Below are 17,707 nucleotides of genomic sequence, written 5' to 3' on the forward strand. Positions count from 1 at the left end.
AAAGTCTTTTCGAGAAATTAAAGAAGCAGAAAGAAATTTGCTTAAACATTTGCAAAAAGTCATGTTTGATAGACCGGGTAAAGACAAATTGTCGTCATTCAGGACTTTGAGAAATGATGAAGGCCTAATCATTCTCAAAACCGGAATAGTTAATCGCGACGATTCTAATTTGTTCTTATGTTCGATAGTTTTAGATAGACATGACATTGTAAATTTATTAATTCGAGACACACGAAAGATGTGGTCATATGGAGACACAAGTTGTAATGAACACCTTGAGGGAAAAATTCTGGATAATCTCGCTGCGACAAATCATAACTATTACGTCTAGTTGCGTCGTATGTCAACAGCAAAAAGTCAAGCGCGTTGAATGTGAATCCCCTCCCCTTCCAACAAATCGAGTCTGCCACGCGGTAGCGTTTGAGTCAACAGGGATAGATTTTGAGGGACCAGTTTTTATAAAAGGTGGAAAAAGGGCTGGATTTGTATTTTCCCGTGCGCCGTGTACCGAGCGGTTCATTTGGAACTTGCATCTTCCCTATCAACAGAAGAATTCATAGAATGTCTTCGACGATTTATCGCAAGATGGGGGAGGCCTCAAAATATATATAGTGACAATGGAACGAATTTTTGTGGAAAAGCTAACGCGTTGAAAACTATAAAGTGGGAGAAAATTTGTAGATATATTTCAGCGCTGGAAATCGAATGGCATTTTAATCCGACAGCAGCTCCTTGGTGGGGAGGTTGGTGGGGGTTATGAAAACCATATTGAAAAAGGTTCTGGGCAGAGCTTGTCTCTTTTATGAAAGCTTAACGACTGCTCTGTGCGATGCAAAAGCAATCATAAATTGGCGACCCTTAACTTACGTTTCGGACGATGCGAACGATTTAAAAACACTCAGTCCGTCGATGTTTTTACAAGAAACGCGAGAAATAGGAGTTCCAGATTTAGATGTGCTCTCTAAAGAAAAATTAAATAAAAAATTGAGACACCGACAACAGACTTTGAAAGATCTGAGAGAACGTTTTCGAGTCGAGTATTTGAGTCAGCTGTTGTTACGAGGCGGTAAGAAAGAGACGCGAAAAATCAAAACAGGAGATGTTGTTTTGATTGGTATCGATAACCAGAAAAGGATGGATTGGCCTCTCGGGCGAATTGATGAAATTATCGAGGGTCGTGACGGACAAGTTAGAGTTTGTTTAATTAAAACAAAAAATGGGTTATTCAAACGACCAGTACAGAGAATTTACTCGTTAGAATTATCTGCGAGCGATGAATTTGTCAGGGATTTAAACGAATGCGTGCCGTTGATCGAGCGAATGGACAACTTATTGGAAGCAAAAGAAAATTCCAATAAGAGCATTGAGAATGTTAATTTAAATGATGATCATTCTGGTTTAGATAAAATTGTAACGACGAAAAGCGGACGAATTAGTAAAAAACCAGAAAGATTAAAGTATTAGTTAAAATTGTGCGTATGCGTAATTTATTGTAAAGGAAAAGAAAAATGTGAATGAATTTTTAAATTGTGATTTTATTTAACTTATTGAAAAATTGTTTATAGACTGCTACTATTATCCGTAAAGCAAATTTTCTGAATAACTTATATTCTTACTCATTACATCCTGTTAATTACATTAACAACCGATGGTAAGAAAATTTCTAATAGAATTTAAAAAAAAATTGATGGTACTTAAAGTACACTACCGTCCGAAATTGTGCGAACTCTGCTTTTTCAACAACTATAAAACTGTTCAAATCTTCAAAAATATTAAAACTAAAATTTTTTCCTCTTTATTTTATTAAAGCTAATAAAAGTCTGAAAGAAATGACACCTTGACAAAGAGAATATGTTAATTTTTTAATTAGATATCTAAGAAAAACCCAATTTTCAATGTTTTAACTATTTTTTTTATTTCTCTGGCAAAAATTAATATTTTTAAACGTTCTTAGGCTCATTGAAATCGTATTTTGTTATGCAATTCAAATTATATAAAACAATTCATGTACACATTCTTCCCTAGCGTATGCAAACCGTGAAAGTTGGCTCATAAAATGTCAAAAAATTGTGATTAATATTTATATGACAAAAAATGATCAGTAAAATGTATAAATCTTAAATTTATTTACATAAATCAGAGAAGTTTAGAATGATATATTTACTTGATTTTAAAACATTATATTTTATTGTATAATTAAATTTAAATTTTTTGACATTTTATGAGCCAACTTTCACGGTTTGCATACGCTAAAGAAGAATGTGTACATGAATTGTTTTATATAATTTGAATTGCATAACAAAATACGATTTCAATGAGCCTAAGAACGTTTAAAAATATTAATTTTTGCCAGAGAAATAAAAAAAATAGTAAAAACATTGAAAATTGGGTTTTTCTTAGATATCTAATTGAAAAATTAACATATTCTCTTTGTCAAGGTGTCATTTCTTTTAGAATTTTATTAGCATTAATAAAATAAAGAGGAAAAAATTTTAGTTTTAATATTTTTGAAGATTTGAACAATTTTATAGTTGTTGAAAAAGCAGAGTTCGCACAATTTCGGACGGTAGTGTATGCATTTAATGGATGACTTATATATATTGTTTATATTCGGCTACTACTTTTAGTAACAAAAGTTCTAATAATCTTCTGACCATATTCATTTTACCTGTTTAATTTCCTAATTAAGCGCGAGTTACTAAAATTCTGATAGAAGCAAAAGTGACATTGATGGTACTCAAAGTATGCATTTAATGGTTGACTTATGTAAATTGTTTATATTCGTCTACTACTTTCAGTAACAAAAGTTCTAATAATCTTCAGACCATATTCATTTTACTTTGTATATTTCATTTATTAATTGATAGTTCGTAAAACTCTGATAGAAGCAAATGAGACAATGGTGGTACCCAAAGTATGTATTTATTTGTTGAATAAGCAAATTGTTTATAGACTGCTACAATTTTCAGTAATAAAAATTCTATTAATCTTCTGACTATATTTATTGTACCCTGTTTAATTCCCTTATCAATCGCTAGTTAATAAAATTCTGATAGAAGCAAAAAACCATTGATGGTACCCAAAATATGCATTTACTTGTTGAATAAGCAAATTGTTTATAGACTGCTACCACTTTCCATGAAACAAATTTTCTTAATACGTTGAATTCATTTCACCCTTTTTAAAATCCTAATCATTAGCCAGTTACTGAAATTCTGACAGAAACAAAAGGAACATTGATTGTTGTTTACGATTTCATGGCATTTCATTTACTTTTATTTTAAATTTTATTTCGCGGTTTTTTTTAAATCAAGGATGATTCCTTAGTTTGCCCACAGAGGGACAACTTGTGTGCGTCGTATGCAGTGGTATCTGAGCATAATATATATTCTGTTTGTCTTTCGTACGCATCATTTACAACCGCTCTGTAAAAATCGCTTTACCTGTTTTATTTCAAATAAATTAATAAATTCAGTGTTAATTTTACTTTAACTATCTTATTTTCCTTTTTTCACAAGTCTTTTATGTTAAAGCGCTTAAATTCATAACATTGTCCTTCGAGCCGGATTCCCAAAAAGGAAGAAAGAAAGTGAAATCAGTGCTTTGTGTTAAGTGACGCTTAAGGGATTTTTCCTTTATATATTGCATTTTTTTTTTCTCAAGTGACTTGAATAGTCAAAAAGTACTTTTTTTTAAGACTTTATTGTGTTTTTTCCGCAATATTTTGGTGCTATTTTACCTTTTTTCTCAGTATCGAAAACCTTTTTTCATGAAACATTTTTCACTATATTTTACGTAGCGTGGTCGGCCATTTTTTCTGTAACAAACATGGCCACGACTAGTTATGAACGAGTGTTAAGTGACCAAGAAACTCTATTTAACTCTATCAAAAAGATTGTTAATCGTGTTTTAAATTACGAAAATCCACCTCGACAACTGTTGTTAGGACGCCTAACAAATTTACAAGATTTCTGGCTGAGGTGTCGACAAAATCATGCCGATTTACTTGCAAATCCTCCAATAATAGATCCTCCTGATCAAGCCGAAGGAGGAGAGCCAACAATTGCAATTTTTAATTCTGATGAGTTTAATCAGATTGAGGACTTGTATGAGGAGGCCATAGACCACATACTTAGCAGTCTTCCAGAGCCACCGCCCATGCTGGTACAAGACCGTCCTCAACCACCAGATCCAGATGCAACGCCACGAAGAGCATCATCATCTGTAAAACTTCCTCGCATTACTATACCCACTTTCTCAGGTTCGTATTGTGAGTGGCTCACCTTTAGAGATCTGTTTAAATCTCTTGTAATTGACTACGATCGCTTGTCGGATGCAGAGCGTCTTCATTATCTCAAATCATCTCTTAAAGGTGAGGCATTAATAGTTGCTCAAAATCAACCAGGGACAGATGGCAATTTTCAGAATATTTGGGAAAATCTCGAAACTCGTTATAGTAATTCTAAAGTTTTAATATATGAATATTTAAAAAAGATTGTTGAATTGCCACCTGTCACATCAGATTGGTTGAATAATTTAAAAACTATGCATAACGTTGTTATTACTGCGACATCTGCTTTAAAAAGTCTAAAACGTCCTATCGATGAGGGGAATGATTTGTTAGTTTTTATGTTAATAAACAAGTTAGATAAAATTTCTCGTGATCAGTGGGAATTGTCAATTAGTGAAGAGACAGATCCTCCCTCTCTCGATCAATTTGTTAAATTTCTTGATTCTCGAATTAGCGCTTTAGAAGCTACCGTAGATATTAAAAAGCGTCCTGAAAGTAAAAATTCAAATCATTCGCAGTCGGTACTCAAGAAGGTACACACGCATCAAAACTCAACAAAGTTTGTATGTCCAATGTGTAACGGAGAACATAACCTCTATGCTTGTTCTGTATTTAAAGAAAAAACAATTGATGAACGTTTTGAATATTTAAAGGCTAATTCACGATGCTTCAACTGTTTAGGTAAGCATAATCGCAATTTCTGTCAGAGCCGAAAATTTTGTAATATTTGTAAAAAGCCTCATCATTCTTTATTGCATCGCGATAATAAAAATTTGTCACAAAGTCGCGAATTAAAAACTGATCATAGCGTTTCAGAATCAAATCAAGTGTCTGATGATGTGGCGATTTCATCGCATTTGAACTCGTCTAAAAAATACCGCACTGCTGTTCTGTTGGCAACCGCTCGAGTGATGGCCGCCGCGTTCCTGTCCGCGCTCTTCTTGACCAAGGGTCAGAAGCTACGTTTTTGTCCGAATCAATTGCTCAATTATTACGTCTTCCACGCAAAAATACGAATGTTACAGTGTCCGGTTTGGGAGGAAGTTGTACGAATAAAATCCTTCATTCCGTTCCTATCACTATTAAAACGACTAAACCTTGTTCAACCACGCTCCAAACTCAAGCATTCGTACTTCCAAAAATCACTGCATATGTTCCAGCGGAATTTACCCTTTTAGAAATTCCTGAAAATCTTCGAAGTCTCGAACTTGCCGATCCAAATCCATGGAAAAGTGACCGGATCGATTTGCTGATTGGAGCCGATCTGTACGCTCAGGTGCTCAAACCTGAGATTTGTCCTGGACCACGTGGAGATCTCGTTGCTCAGTCAACTATATTTGGCTGGATCTTATCAGGACCACTACAAGGATCTCCTCTTCAAAGTTATCACATTAATGTCCACTTTTCCATGGAAACCCGAGTTGAAGAAAGCCTGCGTCAATTTTGGAAATTGGAAAAGATACCAGCAGTGAATTTAATGACAAAAAAAGAAATTGAATGTGAGCATCATTTTAAGGAGACACATTCGAGAGACTTAAATGGAAAATATGTAGTTCAATTACCTTTTGATGATTCCCCCTCGAAATTAGGTGACTCTTATAACATAGCTCTCAATTCGTTGTGTAGAATAGAAAAAAGTTTTACTCGTGATCCTCTGCTTGCTGAAAATTATCGTGATTTTCTAGGAAAGTATCAAGAGATGGGACTGATACATCTCGTGTCTTTATTCCGCACCACCCTGTCGTTTGCGAAAGTAGCCAAACAACGAAAGTTAGAGTCGTATTTAATGCTTCGAGTCCAACGTCCAACAAAATCTCGATTAATGACATTTTACACATCGGTCCAAAATTACAAACAGATATTTTCTCCATCATTTTACGATGGCGTCAATTTGAATTCGTGTTGTGTGCTGATATTGCTAATATGTTTCGCCAGATTCTCATCGATCTTGCCCATCGAAATTATCAATGTATTTTGTGGTGAGAAGCTCCTAAGGGTCCGATCCAGGTGTTTGAATTAAATACTGTTACCTACGGAATGGCGTCTTCGCCATATCTTGCCATTCGCGTAATGAGACAGTTGGCACATGACGAAAAGGACAATTTTCCTTTAGCTGTTTCCGTGCTTTTGGAGCAAACCTACGTTGATGACGTTTTTCTTGGAGGATCGGATAAAACCTCCACACCCAAGGTGAGAGATCAAGTCATTAATATGACAAATGCTGGGGGATTCCCATTACGGAAATGGTTTAGTAATTCTCCTGATTTACTAGACGGATTGGATTCTGCTGATCATGGTTTAGCAGTTGAGATCCCTTTTGACGATTCTTCAGGTTTCAAAGTCCTCGGAATTTTTTGGAAACTGTCAGATGATGCATTTCACTTCAAAACTTGTGAAATTCCTGAAGAACCTGCAACAAAAAGATCAATACTCTCGGCTACGGCCAAAATATTCGACCCAATGGGTTGGATTTCGCCTGTGACAATTATTGCAAAAATTCTTTTGCAAAAACTCTGGCTTCGAAAGCTAGACTGGGACGATTCTCTTTCCTTGGACTTGCTTAAAGATTGGGATCAATTTCGATCTTCATTGTCGGCCTTGTCAAATCTTTCAGCATCCCACGACTCGAATTATGTGCCGCAAGCCTTTTGTCTAAATTAATTCATTTTGTTATTGATTCTCTCGGTTTAATGAATTCTCAAGTTTTTTGCTGGACAGAATCTACAATTGTTCCCAGTTGGCTTCAGAAGCAACCAACTTCCTGGACTACTTTCGTTGCAAATCGTGTGTCACGTATTTTAACGGAGTTGCCTGCAGCTACGTGGAATCATGTTTCCTTCCAAGCAAAATCCCGCGGATTGTGCCTCACGTGGCCTCTCAGCGGAGGACTTGTCAACCTTTTCCCTTTGGTGGGAGGGTCCCACTTGGCTGCGAGATTCACCGGAGACATGGCCTCGACGAAATTGTGGTCTGGAAACTACCGAAGAGTCTCGTATAGTTTCTCATCTGATCAACAATAACCTCGAACCTGATTGGCAATCACAACTGATGTCTCACTATTCATCTTGGGCACATTTATTGCGTGTGACTGCTCACATTTTACGAGCTATTCAAGCCTTTAAACGCCAAATTTTGTTTTCGAATCAAGTGACGGCTACCGAAATCAACAATGCCGCTTTATTTTGGGTTAAATACATTCAAGAAAATTCTTTTGCTCACGAAATTCAGTGTCTTAAGGAAGGAAAACCAATTCCTTCAAGTTCTCGCATACAAAAGTTCTCACCCTTTCTCGAAGACAATGGTATCCTTAGATTGGGCGGACGACTACGCCAGTCCAAGTTATTGACTTACCAAAACCCACCAGCTATTCTACCTAATCATCCGATTTCCTTTTTAATTTTGACACAATTGCACAAAAATTTATTACACGGAGGAGTTCAGTTGACTCTTTATATAGCTCGCACTCAATATTGGATTATTGGTGCGCGAAATTTCATTAAAGGAATTATCAGGAAATGTGTCACTTGCGTGAGAGACAAGGCGCGTGTTGAAAACCAACTTATGGGAGATTTACCTAGTGCTAGAATATCTCCTTCTCGTCCTTTCTCTCATACCGGAATTGATTACGCGGGTCCATTTTTGGTCCGCTCTAGTTCGGGTCGCGAAGCCAAGTCACATAAGGCTTGGATCGCTGTTTTTGTTTGTTTTTCTGTTAAAGCCATACATTTGGAGCTTGTTGACGATTATACGTCAGCTGCTTTTCTCGCAGCTTTGAGACGCTTTACCTCACGTCGGGGTTTGTCAACAGATATTTATAGTGACAATGGCACAAATTTTCGCGGTGCTCATCGCGAATTGTCACATACATTTAAGCTCATTATGAAAGATCCGACGATTGCTTCTCACATGGCCTCAGACGGAATCACGTGTCACTTCATGCCTCCGTCTGCGCCGCATTTTGGAGGTCTGTGGGAAGCTGGCGTAAAAAATGTAAAATTTCATTTGCGTAGATTATTGTCAAACGCTACTCCGACTTCCGAAGAATTAACGACTTTACTTTGTCAAATCGAATGCTGCTTAAATTCTCGACCTATCCTTAATAAGAAATCTCTAAAGAGTAACGTAACGCGTATCCCATTGGTCGGATCTTGAACCTGATTCTTTTCTCCCTTTCATCGTCGCGTTAAAGTGAGACACATTCTTTTTTTTTCTATTTATCCACGTTCTGTTTTCTGAGTGTTTATCATGAAAGCACGTTCAGAGGATAATTTGAAATTTAGGAACGATCTTTTTTATCGACACATGGAAAGTTTAAGTATACGTTCTATAGGAGAATAGGAAAACACTTTTTCTTTTAAAGTATTATTTTATCATTATTATTTCACAGAATTTCTATTTCATCGTTTTTTCACATTATAAAATTATTACTTAACCAAATATTCATTTAACAGAATTTCCATTTCATCGATTTTTTATGTGTCAGAATTTTCATCTTTTTGAATGTTCATTAAACAGAATATTCATTTAAATGAATTTTTATTAGGTAGAATTTTAATAGGAAGAATTTACTTTTAGCGTATGTTTTATTTCTTAGAATTATAATTTAGCAGAATTTTAATTTAATCAATTTTTAGCATTGCAGAACTTTTATTTAGTCGAAATTTTATTTAAAGAATTTCTATTTGATCGAATTTGCATTTGTCCGAATTTTTATTAACTCGAATTTCTATTAAACAGAATATTTATTTAGACGAATGTTTGTAAGACAGAATTTCCATTTCACCGAATTTTTATTTGTTTGAATTCTTATTTGAACGTATTGTCATTTGAAAAAATTCTTAAAGGTTTTATGAAGTTTCTGAAAAGTTCCATGAAGTTTTTAGGAAGTTTCATGAAAACTCTGAAAAGTTCTATGAATAGAAAGTTCCATGAAGTTTCTAGAAATTTCCGTGAATATTTTAGAAGTTTTCATGAAGTTACTATAAAGTTCCATGCACATTGTAGAAGGTTTTATGAAATTTCTAAAAGGCTTCATAAAACGTTCTAGAAAGTTTCATAAAGACTATACAAGGTTTCATGAATGAAAAGTTCCATGAATTGTCTAGAAAGTTCTGTAAAGATTCTAGAAGGTTTCATTAAGTTTCTATGAAGTTCCATGAAGGCATTAAAAAGTTTCATTAAATTTTTTTTAAATTCCACGACGTTTCTAGAAAATTCCACAAAAATTCTAGAAGGCTTCATGAAGTTTCTACGAAGTTTCATTAAGTTTCTAGAAAGTTTTATGAAAACTCTAAAAAGTTTCATTAAGTTTCTTGAAAATTCTAGAAAGTTTCTAGACAGTTCAGTTAAGTTTTAAGAAAGTTTCATAAAGACTCTAAATGGTTTCATGAATAAACCCTAAAAAGTTTTATGAGGTTTCTAGAAGGTTCCATAAAGTATATAGATAATTCCATGAAGATAGTACAAGGTATTGTGAATATAATGTTCCACAAAGTTTCTCAAAAATTTCAAGAAATTTCTAGAAAATTCTACGGCATTTCTATAAGTTTTTATAAATTTACTAGAACGTTCTATGAAGATTCTAAAATTTTTCATTAAGTTTCTAGACTGTTTCATTAAGTTTCTAGATGGTTCTATGTCCTTTCTAGAAAATGAACTTTGACTAATTTTCAATCATAACACATTTTGACATTTGCAATATGAATATTCTTTACTTATTTCTGGTCAAGCACGAAATATCAACTTAAAAGGCGCGCGCAGTCTACGTCTAGTTGATCAACTAAACGAAGATCCAGAGAGTTGAGAAGCATTAACTCCTGGACATTTTTTAATCGGATCTGCGTTAAAAACTGTACCTGCGATGTCTGTTCTGGATCTACCTGAGAACCACTTGTCGCGTTGGCAGTTTTATCAACGTGTCTTAGAACAGTTTTGGCGCTCATGGTCCAGAGATTATTTACAGTCACTGCAACAGCGAACAAAGTGGTTGTCTGAGCGAGTTAATTTGAAAATTAACGATGTTGTTTTACTACGAAATCCTAATCTCCCTCCCGCTAAATGGGAATTAGGACGTGTCAATAAATGTATTCCCGGTCAAGACGGTCACGTTAGAGTAGTTCAAGTAAAGACGAGTGCGTCTGAATTTACTCGTCCAATCACACAATTAATTCGATTACCGTGCAACTATTCATAATATTCGTAACCTAATACGTATCCTTGTAATTTCGACAATTAGTTTTAAGTTCGTACCTATTGTTCTATTGTGACCATTGCAATCTTAAAAATAAGCTCGCAAGGTGGGCGGTATGTTTACGATTTCATCGCATTTAATTTACTTTTATTTTAAATTTTATTTCGCAGTTTTTTTTAAATCAAGGATGATTCCTTAGTTTGCCCGCAGAGGGACAACTTGTGTGCGTCGTATGCAGTGGTATCTGCGCATAATATATATTCTGATTGTCTTTCGTACGCATCATGTAGAACCGCTCTGTAAAAATCGCTTTACCTGTTTTATCTCAAATAAGTTAATAAATTCAGTGTTAATTTTACTTTAACTATCTTATTCTCCTTTTTTCACAAGTCTTTTATGATAAACCGCTTAAATTCATAACAATGGTACCCAAAGTATGCATTTACTTCTTGAATAAGCAAATTGTTTATAGACTGCTACCACTTTCCATGAAACAAATTTTCTTAATACGTTAAATTCATTTTACCCTGTTTAATACCCAAATCAATCGCTAGTTAATAAAATTCTGATAGAAGCAAAAGAACCATTGATGGTACCCAAAGTATGCATTTACTTGTTGAATAAGGAAATTGTTTATAGACTGCTACCACTTTCCATGAGAAAAATTTTCTTAATACGTTATAATCCTTCTCATTATTACTTAATGTTAATTAATTTAATAATCACTAGTTACCAAAATTCTGATAGAAGGAAATGATACATGATGGTACTCAAAGTATGCATTTAATTGTTGATATATGTAAATTGTTTATATACGGTTACTACTTTCAGTTACAGAAATTCTAATAATTTTCTTATCATATTCATTTCACCCTGTTTAATATTCTAATCAATAGCCAGTTACTGAAATTCTGACAGAAGGAAAACAAACATTGATGGTACCCAAAGTATGCATTTACTTGTTAAATAAGCAAATTGTTTATAGACTGCTACCACTTTCCATAATACAAATTTTCTTGATACGTTAAATTCATTTCACCATCTTTAAAACCCTAATCAATAGCCAGTTACTGAAATTCTGGCAGAAGCAAAAGAAACATTGATGGAACCCAAAGTATGCATTTACTTCTTGAATATGCAAATTGTTTATAGACTGCTACCACTTTCCATGAAACAAATTTTCTTAATACGTTAAATTCATTTCACCCTGTTTAAAACCCTAATCAATAGCCAGTTACTGAAATTCTGACAGAAGCAAAATAAAAATTGATGGTACTTAAAGTATGCATTTACTTGTTGAATAAGCAAATTGTTTATAGACTGCTACCACTTTCTATGAGAAAATTTTTCTTAATACGTTATAATCCTCCTCATTATTACTTACTGTTAATTAATTTAATAATCGCTAGTTACCAAAATTCTGATAGAAGGAAATGAAACATTATGGTACTAAAAGTATGCATTTAATGGTTGACTTATAAAAATTGTTTATTTTCGGTTACTACTTGCAGTAACAATAATTTTAATAATTTTTTTACCATACTCATTTCACACTGTTTAGTACCCAAATCAATCGCTAGTTAATAAAATTCTGATAGAAGCAAAAGAACCATTGATGGTACCCAAAGTATGCATTTACTTCTTGAATTAGCAAATTGTTTATAGACAGCTACCACTTTCCATAAGACAAAATTTTCTTAATACGTTATATTCCTTTTTATTTTTACATACTATTGAATAATTGAATATTCGCTAGTTACCAAAATTCTGATAGAAGGAAATAAAACATTATGGTACTCAAAGTATGCATTTAATGGTTGACTTATAAAAATTGTTTATCTTCGGTTACTACTTTCAGTAACAAAAATTCTAATAATTTTCTTATCATATTCATTTCACCCTGTTTAATACCTAAATCAATCGCTAGTTAATAACATTCTGATAGAAGCAAAAGAAACATTGATGATACCCAAAGTATGCATTTAATTGTTAATTTATATAAATTGTTTATATTAAGCTACTACTTTTAGTAACAAAAATTCTAATAATCTTCTGACAATAATCATTTTACCTTGTTAAATTCCCTAATCAATCGCTAGTTAATAAAATTCTGACAGAAGCAAAAGAAACATTGATGTTCCCCAAAGTATGCATTTAATTGTTGTCTTATATAAATTGTTTATATTAAGCTACTACTTTTAGTAACAAAAATTCTAATAATTTTCTGCAATAATCATTTTACCTTGTTAAATTCCCTAATCAATCGCTAGTTAATAAAATTCTGACAGAAGCAAAAGAAACATTGATGGTACTCAGAGTATGCATTTAATTGTTGACATATGTAAATTGTTTATAGACTGTTACCACTTTCTATGAAACAAATTTTCTTAATACGTTAAATTTATTTCACCCTGTTTAAAACCCTAATAAATTGCCAGTTACTGAAATTCTGACAGAAGCAAAAGAAACATTGATGGTACTCAAAATATGCACTTAATTGTTCACATATGTAAATTGTTTATATACGGCTACTACTTCTAGTAACGAAAATTCTAATAATCTTCTGACCAAAATCATTTTACCTTATTAAATTCCCTAATCAATAGCCAGTTACTGAAATTCTGTCAGAAGGAAAAGAAACATTGATGGTACCCAAAGTATGCATTTACTTGTTAAATAAGCAAATTGTTTATAGACTGCTACCACTTTCCATAATACAAATTTTCTTGATACGTTAAATTCATTTCACCATCTTTAAAACCCTAATCAATAGCCAGTTACTGAAATTCTGGCAGAAGCAAAAGAAACATTGATGGTACCTAAGTATGCATTTAATTGTTAATTTATATAAATTGTTTATATTCAGCTACAACTTTTAGTAACAAAAATTCTAATATTCTTCTGACCATAATCATTTTACCCTGTTAAATTCCCTAATCAATCGCTAGTTACTAAAATTCTGGTAGAAGCAAAAGAAACATTGATGGAACCCAAAGTATGCATTTACTTCTTGAATATGCAAATTGTTTATAGACTGCTACCACTTTCCATGAAACAAATTTTCTTAATACGTTAAATTCATTTCACCCTGTTTAAAACCCTAATCAATAGCCAGTTACTGAAATTCTGACAGAAGCAAAATAAAAATTGATGGTACTTAAAGTATGCATTTACTTGTTGAATAAGCAAATTGTTTATAGACTGCTACCACTTTCTATGAGAAAATTTTTCTTAATACGTTATAATCCTCCTCATTATTACTTACTGTTAATTAATTTAATAATCGCTAGTTACCAAAATTCTGATAGAAGGAAATGAAACATTATGGTACTAAAAGTATGCATTTAATGGTTGACTTATAAAAATTGTTTATTTTCGGTTACTACTTGCAGTAACAATAATTTTAATAATTTTTTTACCATACTCATTTCACACTGTTTAGTACCCAAATCAATCGCTAGTTAATAAAATTCTGATAGAAGCAAAAGAACCATTGATGGTACCCAAAGTATGCATTTACTTCTTGAATTAGCAAATTGTTTATAGACAGCTACCACTTTCCATAAGACAAAATTTTCTTAATACGTTATATTCCTTTTTATTTTTACATACTATTGAATAATTGAATATTCGCTAGTTACCAAAATTCTGATAGAAGGAAATAAAACATTATGGTACTCAAAGTATGCATTTAATGGTTGACTTATAAAAATTGTTTATCTTCGGTTACTACTTTCAGTAACAAAAATTCTAATAATTTTCTTATCATATTCATTTCACCCTGTTTAATACCTAAATCAATCGCTAGTTAATAACATTCTGATAGAAGCAAAAGAAACATTGATGATACCCAAAGTATGCATTTAATTGTTAATTTATATAAATTGTTTATATTAAGCTACTACTTTTAGTAACAAAAATTCTAATAATCTTCTGACAATAATCATTTTACCTTGTTAAATTCCCTAATCAATCGCTAGTTAATAAAATTCTGACAGAAGCAAAAGAAACATTGATGTTCCCCAAAGTATGCATTTAATTGTTGTCTTATATAAATTGTTTATATTAAGCTACTACTTTTAGTAACAAAAATTCTAATAATCTTCTGCAATAATCATTTTACCTTGTTAAATTCCCTAATCAATCGCTAGTTAATAAAATTCTGACAGAAGCAAAAGAAACATTCATGGTACTCAGAGTATGCATTTAATTGTTGACATATGTAAATTGTTTATAGACTGTTACCACTTTCTATGAAACAAATTTTCTTAATACGTTAAATTTATTTCACCCTGTTTAAAACCCTAATCAATTGCCAGTTACTGAAATTCTGACAGAAGCAAAAGAAACATTGATGGTACTCAAAATATGCACTTAATTGTTCACATATGTAAATTGTTTATATACGGCTACTACTTCTAGTAACGAAAATTCTAATAATCTTCTGACCAAAATCATTTTACCTTATTAAATTCCCTAATCAATAGCCAGTTACTGAAATTCTGTCAGAAGGAAAAGAAACATTGATGGTACCCAAAGTATGCATTTACTTGTTAAATAAGCAAATTGTTTATAGAATGCTACCACTTTCCATGAGAAAATTTTTTTTAATACGTTATAATCCTTCTCATTATTACTTACTGTTAATTAATTTAATAATCGCTAGTTACCACAATTCTGATAGAAGGAAATGATACATGATGGTACTCAAAGTATGAATTTAATGGTTGACTTAAAAAAATTGTTTATATTCGGTTACTACTTTCAGTAACAGAAATTCTAATAATTTTCCTATCATATTCATTTCACCCTGTTTAATACCCTAATCAATCGCTGGATACTGAAATACTGACAGAAGCAAAAGAAACATTGATGGTACCTAAAGTATGCATTTAATTGTTAATTTATATAAATTGTTTATATTCAGCTACTACTTTTAGTAACAAAAATTATAATATTCTTCAGACCATAATCATTTTCCCCCGTTAAATTCCCTAATCAATCGCTAGTTAATAAAATTCTGACAGAAGCAAAAGAAACATTGATGGTACTCAAAGTATGCATTTAATGGTTGACTTATAAAAATTGTTTATATTCGGTTACTACTTTCAGTAACAGAAATTCTAATATTCTTCTGACCATAATCATTTTCCCCTGTTAAATTCCCTAATCAATCGCTAGTTAATAAAAATCTGATAGAAGGAAATGATACATGATGGTACCCAAAGTATGCATTTTATTGTTGACTTATAAAAATTGTTTATTTTCGGTTACTACTTTCAGTAACAAAAATTCTTATAATTTTCTTACTATACTCATTTCACCCTGTTTAATACCCAAATCAATCGCTAGTTAATAAAATTCTGCTAGAAGCAAAAGAACCATTAATGGTACCCAAAGTATGCATTTAGTTGTTGACATATATAAATTGTTTATATTCGGCAACTACTTCTAGTAACAAAAATTCTAATAATCTTCTGACCAAAATCATTTTACCCTGTTAAATTCCCTAATCATTCGCTAGTTAATAAAATTCTGATAGAAGCAAAAGAAACATTGATGGTACCCAAAGTATGCATTTACATGTTAAATAAACAAATTGTTTATAGAATGCTACCACTTTCCATGAGAAAAATTTTTTCAATACGTTATAATCCTTCTCATTATTACTTACTGTTAATTAATTTAATAATCGCTTGTTACCACAATTCTGATAGAAGAAAATGAAACATTATGGTACTCAAAGTATGCATTTAATGGTTGACTTATAAAAATTGTTTATATTCGGTTACTACTTTCAGTAACAGAAATTCTAATATTCTTCTGACCATAATCATTTTCCGCTGTTAAATTCCCTAATCAATCGCTAGTTAATAAAAATCTGATAGAAGGAAATGATACATGATGGTACCCAAAGTATGCATTTTATTGTTGACTTATAAAAATTGTTTATTTTCGGTTACTACTTTCAGTAACAAAAATTCTAATAATTTTCTTTCTATACTCATTTCACCCTGTTTAATACCCAAATCAATCGCTAGTTAATAAAATTCTGATAGAAGCAAAAGAACCATTGATGGTACCCAAAGTATGCATTTAATTGTTGACATATATAAATTGTTTATATTAGGCTACTACTTTTAGTAACAAAAATTCTAATACTCTTCTGACCATAATCATTTTCCCCCGTTAAATTCCCTAATCAATCGCTAGTTAATAAAATTCTGACAGCAGCAAAAGAAAGATTGATGGTACTCAAAATATGCACTTAATTGTTCACATATGTAAATTGTTTATATACGGCTACTACTTCTAGTAACGAAAATTCTAATAATCTTCTGACCAAAATCATTTTACCTTGTTAAATTCCCTAATCAATAGCCAGTTACTGAAATTCTGTCAGAAGGAAAAGAAACATTGATGGTACCCAAAGTATGCATTTACTTCTTGAATAAGCAAATTGTTCATAGAATGCCACCACTTTCCATGAAACAAATTTTCTTAATACGTTAAATTCATTTCACCCTGTTTAAAACCCTAATCAATTGCCAGTTACTGAAATTCTGATAGAAGCAAAAGAAACATTGATGGTACTCAAAGTATGCATTTAATTGTTGACATATGTAAATTGTTTATATACGGTTACTACTTTCAGTTACAGATATTCTAGAAATTTTCTTATCATATTCATTTCACCCTATTTAATATTCTAAGCAATAGCCAGTTACTAAAATTCTGACAGAAGCAAAAGAAACATTGATGGTACCCAAAGTATGCATTTACTTGTTAAATAAGCAAATTGTTTATAGACTGCTACCACTTTCCATGAAACAAATTTTCTTAATACGTTATAATCCTTCTCTTTATTACTTACTGCTAATTAATTTAATAATCGCTAGTTACTAAAATTCTGATAGAAGCAAAAGAAACATTGATGGTACCCAAAGTATGCATTTACATGTTAAATAAGCAAATTGTTTATAGAATGCCACCACTTTCCATGAAACAAATTTTCTTAATACGTTAAATTCATTTCACCCTGTTTAAAACCCTAATCAATTGCCAGTTACTGAAATTCTGATAGAAGGAAAAGAAACATTGATGGTACTCAAAGTATGCACTTAATTGTTGACATATGTAAATTGTTTATATACGGTTACTACTTTCAGTTACAGATATTCTAGAAATTTTCTTATCATATTCATTTCACCCTATTTAATATTCTA

General features: G+C 32.1%; 3 protein-coding genes across 3 annotated transcripts in view; 2 read left to right on the forward strand and 1 right to left on the reverse strand.

The window, feature by feature from the left end:
• LOC127287467 (beta carbonic anhydrase 1) overlaps positions 1-17,707 on the reverse strand; it is a 246,247-nt gene that overhangs the window by 133,543 nt on the left and 94,997 nt on the right. The window lies entirely within an intron of this gene.
• On the forward strand, positions 757-1,464 carry LOC127287271 (uncharacterized). The gene has a single exon (XM_051314115.1). The coding sequence runs from the start codon at positions 757-759 to the stop codon at positions 1,462-1,464; it is 708 nt and encodes a 235-aa protein (XP_051170072.1).
• LOC127287281 (uncharacterized) lies at positions 7,121-8,443 on the forward strand. Its single transcript, XM_051314125.1, has one exon. The coding sequence runs from the start codon at positions 7,121-7,123 to the stop codon at positions 8,441-8,443; it is 1,323 nt and encodes a 440-aa protein (XP_051170082.1).

The sequence above is a fragment of the Leptopilina boulardi genome, unplaced genomic scaffold, assembly GCF_019393585.1.
Source record: "Leptopilina boulardi isolate dan_hultmark-lab unplaced genomic scaffold, ZJU_Lbou_2.1 LbouV2_122, whole genome shotgun sequence".
NCBI lineage: Eukaryota > Metazoa > Arthropoda > Insecta > Hymenoptera > Figitidae > Leptopilina > Leptopilina boulardi.